The following is a 6034-nucleotide window of genomic DNA, read 5'->3' on the forward strand; positions in this document are numbered from 1 at the left end:
CTTTCTTTCTTTCTTTCTTTCTTTCTTTCTTTCTTTCTTTCTTTCTTATTATTTTAATGTCTATTTCATTTTTGAGAGAGAGAGAGCCAGAGTATGAGCAGGGAGGGGGAGAGAGGGAGACAGAATCTGAAGCAGGCTCCAGGCTCTGAACTGTTAGCCCAGAGCCCAAGATGGGGTTCGAACTCATGAACCGTGAGATCATGACCTGAGCCAAAGTCAGATGCTTAGCTGACTGAGCCACCCAGGTGCCCCTAGAATATGGATAATTTTAAAGAAATAATTGATTGGCCAGGAAATATGAAAATGTTTGACCGTCTTTTTCTAATAAAATGTAAATTAAAATGACATACCATTTTATTTGATACTTATAATATTAATTTTTGGTTTAATGTTGATAATATTGAATCTAAGAAAGTACAATGAAGAGACTCTTTTACTACATGTAGCAACGTGAATTGATTCTGTCTTTTTGAAAAGCAATTTAGAAATAGGCATCAAAAGTGTAAATAGTTCATCACTTGTGACCTAATAGTTCCAACCCTAAGAATCTATCCTAAAATAATCAGATATAGACAAAGATTATGAATGTGTGCTCATTTTAACACTATTTATAATAGGTAAACACTGGAAATATAAGTTTCCAATATAGTAATGTAGGGCATTTGAAATAAAAGTACATCAATATATGGAAATATTAAAATTGTATTTATAAAGAATATTAAACAGCAAAGGAAATATTAATAACCTTTATTTAAGTTAAAAATGATAATGAAATGTATATTAATCTAGTAATCCAGTTGTCTAAAAACAAGCAAAGAAACAAAAAGATAAACCATTTGAATGACAAATAAATAAATGAAGCCTGAGAGTAAGTTGGAGTGTTAGCATGTGTTGACTGTGAGGTGAGATTATGAAGTGTTTATTTTTTTCCTACTTTTTAATATTTCTAAGTTTTTAATATTAACATGTAATATTTAAAAAATGAATTATTAAAGAAAAACACTTAAGAAAGGGAGGAAGGCTGCTTGTAGTATCAGAAATAAAGTACTGTTCTTACCTCGGCTGCCCTTGGTTCTTCCATTTATCCTTCCCAAGTCTTGGCCTCCACCTCCCCACACCCTTTTATGATCACATAGTTAAAAATCCCAAGGGAAAAAGGACAGGAGGCATTGAGGCATTGAGCTCTTGTTCTAAGTGCTTTACATGGATTTATTTAACACTTTCACAACATCTCTATGATGTAGTTAGTAATATCCCCATTTTGATTGAAGAAACTAAAGCATGGGTAGATTGACTTGTCTGTGCACACACGGCTAATAGTGATGCAACATAGACGGTCTGGAGGTGGTGGGAGATGCCTCACCAGCAAATTCTGCCATCAGAAGGACTCATGGAAGTCAGAGAGTACAGGGGGTAGAGCCCTTGCATTTGATCTTTTGTTTCTACCTTCTTCACTCCCTGCTTTCTGAGTCTCTAAGCTTCTGGAATAGGGGGGATATCAGACTTCGGAATGTGTTCTTTGTCCCTGTGACCACACTGGGACTTGCCCAGTGGGTGATGAAGCCCACATTTTAGAATCACCAGTGGGGAATGCTCACTGTCGAGCACTCTCCAAGGCAAGTGAGCACCATCACCCGTCCCATAGCTTAGCACTGGAAGGGTGAGCTCAGCCTCATGGGAGCCTATGGGTGTGGTCTGGGACAGGAGATACCTACTTCTGTCCATGACCGCTTTTCTTGGACTCTTCTTTTGTACCCTCTACACACCCCAATCTGCCTTCCTCCAGCCTGCATTAACCTGTGCCTTATAGGACAGAGTAGAAGTTCATGGATACATACCAGCAAGGACACCCAAATAAAAGATAAATTTCATAGCAGTCCAGATCTTTCCCTGTGAGATGCAGAAGATCAGCAGAGTATGGAACTCTCAGGAATACCTGGTAGAATCAATGGCTATGGTTAGGCGTGGGGACCCAAAATAGGATGGGAAAGCAGATCTGGATATAAATGGGGGGAGGGAAGAAGGCTCCAGGTAGACAGATGAAGGTCCTTCTGCTCCAGGGAGGCTGGGGGATGGGAGACTGTGCCTCTCTTGGGTCTTTCAAAGAAGGAAAAAGAAGCCTTGTTCCTTAGACTTCCAGATCCAGGTTCCTCTCCCTGCTATGCCTCAAAGCCCATCTGCCCAAGTCAGCTGTCTATGGGAAAGGGACTCTGGCTCAGGACTCATCTTCCTCAGGGAGTTTCTGAGGCCAGGGCTGTGGGGGACAAGATGCTCTACCTTAGCTCAGGTAGACAGTGTCCCCAGGTTTGCTCTGAAAACCCTAATAGTTACTTATACTTTCCCTTAGCCCCTCCCATCTTTATTACACTGGCTTCACCTTTCCCTGTGACCACTGTTTCATCACTCAGTCATCATCACCACCAGGTCTGGTGGTCCTGATCACCAGCTTTGAGCCAAGGAAATGTGGAAATGAAAAGCACTCATAGAACAGTTATTTTGACAGTTGGAGAATGGTTTACATTCTGGATTATATTAAATTTAGGATCTTCTGTGTTTTGGTGACAGTTCACAAGGCAGGACCTGTTGGTGCTTTTTACCTAATGAAAAGATTTCTCCGGCAATGATAAATGGCTAGGGTCATCCTCGGCTAATTTGGAGACACTCTAACAAGAACAGTTTCACTATTAGCTAACATTCATTGAACACTTACCGAATCCGAGGCACTGAGCTACATTCTTTACTTCTTTATGGACATTGTCCATGGGGATTTTGTATCAGGTCAGTCTGAGATTTGTAAAATTACTATACTTTGTGCCACTCTAATCCTTCAGGGTTTCTTAAACCCATAATCTCATTCCAGTGGCACAACAACCTGCAAAGAGGAGACAGGGCTGGGGTGGTTTTTTTCTTGATCTGTAGGTGGCCAAACTGAAACAGAATTTAAGTCATTTTCTCAAAGTCACACATGATTGGAAAGATAGAAGTAGAATCCTGATCTCCTTATTGGGTACACACAGCTTTTCAACTATATCCTCCAGGCTTTGGCTAATCAACTAGCATTCCTAGACCTCGAAAGGTCCATTCCATCACACAAGTTCCCTGAGAATAGGGCTTCGTTATGAAATATGCTTGAGGTTCAAAGATAGGATGGAGCTATGGAAGGTTTTCTGTTGGTGAGGGTAGGAGTAGTTAGCACAGGTGAAAAGTTGAGAAAGAGATATTCTTTACTCTGAAGTTGTTTGTCCTAGGTTTTTTGCAAAGTTTATGGACCAGGAAGGGAGTTTGGGTCCTTTCCAAAAACAACAGATTTTCTGGAGGAGGCTGTTACTGGGGACAGCTACCGGTCTATGAGTCTCAAATTAGTATCTCCAGCCCAGACCACCTGTCCCACAGATACAACTGCCTCCTGGAAACCTTTTTTTTTTTTTTTGCATCTGCTTTAGCTCCCTGAGATCTTGAGGTTTAGCATGTCAAAATTTAACCCTTCATGCCTCCAGCCTTTTAAATGCATTCTTTGCCTGTTTTTCTTATTTTAGGAGATAACTCTGCCTTCCATTTGTTTGATTTCTCTCTCTTTCTGACCACTCAACCTCAAACCATCCTACTTCCAGATGTCTCTTAAATCCATCCTTATCTTTCTATCCTCACCGCTGTCATCCTGATCTAGGCCATAATCTTGTTGTGCTTGAACTCCTGTATATGCCCATCTAGTGTTGCTCAACTTGGCCTTCTCTTTTGTACTCAGAATTGTTTTTTCCCCTTGAAATGCAGATGAGATCATGCCAGTCTCCTTTTAAAAACTCTTCAGTAGTTCCCTGCTGCCAGTAGTGTAATCCCCCAGCATGCTTTAGGGGCCTCCCTTGATCCTCATCCCATTTTGTCCTCTTCAGTCCTCTCTGCTCAGCTTCTCTCTGCCTCCCCTCTCCCACCCCCCTACCCCACACACTTTTCTCCAGGCCTACCAAACCACTTTCAATTGCAGGTTTTCTTGTTTCAATACTAATACCTTTTTAACATTAGCCTTTGAATGCTCTCTGCAGTTTGCTAATCCCATTTATTTTTTCCTTTTTTGTTTTAGGATACTGATATCTGATATGGACATTGTTCTTTAAGCTTCTTTTTGAAAAAATAATTTTAGAATTCTGTGGAGGGATGGATGGGTGTGTGTGTGTGAGATATTAAATATTTCCTCATATGTTCGTAATTTTTTGTTATGAAGTTCCTTATTGGTATTATCACAGATTCTGTGTACACATGGGGACATATCTGTCCATAGCCTCATTCCACAAACCATCAGGTTTATAGAGACTCTAATTGTAGTGTTGCATTTTGCCATCTGACTGATTTTCTCTTTAGGTAATATTCTTCTTATATTCTGCCATCAAAAATCAATTTGAAAAAGGCAGCTACAGAGAAAGGAGAGAATGAGAGAGAGAGACAGCGAGTGAGAGAGAGAGAGAGAGAGAGAGAGCTGCAACCAGGAGGGCAGTGTAATAACAGATTTTGAGATCTGACAAGAACCACTTGTGTTGGTATTGATTGGGAATTTTTATTCAAATGGTGTCTGTGGTTGTGAGACAAGACCTGTGCAAGTCAAGCAGTTCTGAGGAGGGGTGGTCTGGGCATCACCTGCATAGAGGGGAGGGGGTCAATGTCACACAGAAGGGTGGGACTCAGCTCTGCTTCATCAGAGTGGCCCGGAAAGGAAAGGGGTCAATGGGACATGTAGAAGGAGGGATGCTAGTCACACATTGTGGGGAAGGGACCAGTGGAAAGAACTGAGAGGCCAGGGGAGAAACTTGGGATGAATTTGAACTCCACAGAAGGTCTGCTTGACACCTGCTTTGGAATTCTTTTCCCTAGATGAGGTGGATAAAGCTCAGATCCCTGCTCATCTTCCCATAGGGCTGGCCTCGTCAGACTGAGGTTTCCGTGCCTACTGACAGAGGTGGGCGGCTGCGACTGATGAACCCGCTTTCACACTGAGGGTCCAGAGTGGAAGGAGATGCCCCTAGATGATAGACTTCTGTAGAATCCATATCCTCGGATCTCCTGCCTGCACCTTCTTCACCTGCTGTTCAGAATCCCCAAGCAGGGCATAAGTTCTGTCCCTGTCTTGTGCCTGTTAGTTTCCATCCATATCCTCAGCGCAGGATTCAGACATCAGCATGAATCGTATCCTGTTAACCTTGCTGATGGTGACTGGTGAGTGACCTAAGGGATCTCTTTGTCATGGTTATTAGGATGCTGTCGTCTAATAGGACGCTGTCTGGGGGTGAGGCTATGGAGCTGTGTCGGGGAGGAGAGCTGGAGGGTCAAGGGCATGCAAATTTGGGAGGAGGAGGATACATTACTCCTTTTCTGTACAGTCTCAGTCATTTGTAGGACCTAAGTAAAACTTTTTATTTTGGGATTCAAATCTCCTCTCAATGTATGATAAAGTTCTTGGGCTAAAACATGGAGGCAATCCGGAAAGGAAGGTGGAGATAGGAGCCTGGAAGGGTGTATAGGAACTTATAAAACACGTAGGAAACAAAGCAGCAGGTATTCTGCTGTAGGGTTCAAAAGGAAAATGTCACTTTTGCCCTTTGTGGTTTAAATGTAATGTGCAATGATAATAATAATAATCACCATCACTGCCGCCACCATAAAAACATATACCTATATAGTGCTTATATAATAGACACCGCTGTTTACGTGTTAACTCATTAAATTCTTTTTTTAAGTTTATTTATTTATTTTTGAGAGAGAAAGAGAGAGTGCTAGTGCACATGCTTGTGCAGGGGAGCACAGGAGGCAGGGAGGGGCCGAGAGAAAGGGAGAGAGAGAATCCCAGGAGCCCCACAGGGGGCTCAGACCCACGAACCCCTGATATCATGACCTGAGCCGAAATCAAGAGTTAGTTGCTGAGCCGAGTGAGCCACCCAGGTGCCTCTAACCCATTTAATTCTTTTTTTTTTTTTAATTTTTTTTTCAACATTTTTTAATTTATTTTTTTTTATTTTATTTATTTATTTATTTTTTTTTAATTTTA

At 41.7% G+C, this 6034-nt stretch overlaps 2 protein-coding genes across 4 annotated transcripts in view; one reads left to right on the forward strand and one right to left on the reverse strand.

The window, feature by feature from the left end:
- Nucleotides 1–6034, reverse strand: part of PRSS37 (serine protease 37) — a 29954-nt gene that overhangs the window by 3381 nt on the left and 20539 nt on the right. The window contains exons 1-2 of one of the 2 annotated variants that reach the window (XM_049641978.1): nt 2278–2347; nt 1839–1936 (exon numbers count right to left, since the gene is read on the reverse strand). In XM_049641978.1, coding sequence (XP_049497935.1) covers nt 1839–1872 — 34 coding nt within the window. In that variant the 5' untranslated portion in view covers nt 1873–1936; nt 2278–2347. Of the gene's footprint in view, nt 1–1838; nt 1937–2277; nt 2348–6034 lie in introns of those variants that run through there. The other variant, XM_049641977.1, reaches the window with a different exon arrangement.
- Nucleotides 4687–6034, forward strand: part of LOC125930212 (serine protease 58-like) — a 69153-nt gene continuing 67805 nt past the window's right edge. Inside the window, exons 1-2 of one of the 2 annotated variants that reach the window (XM_049641976.1) lie at nt 4688–4826; nt 4906–5205. In XM_049641976.1, coding sequence (XP_049497933.1) covers nt 5169–5205 — 37 coding nt within the window. In that variant the 5' untranslated portion in view covers nt 4688–4826; nt 4906–5168. Of the gene's footprint in view, nt 5206–6034 lie in introns of both variants that reach the window. The other variant, XR_007460114.1, reaches the window with a different exon arrangement.

This window comes from Panthera uncia, chromosome A2 (genome assembly GCF_023721935.1).
Source record: "Panthera uncia isolate 11264 chromosome A2, Puncia_PCG_1.0, whole genome shotgun sequence".
Taxonomy (NCBI): Eukaryota; Metazoa; Chordata; class Mammalia; order Carnivora; family Felidae; genus Panthera; species Panthera uncia.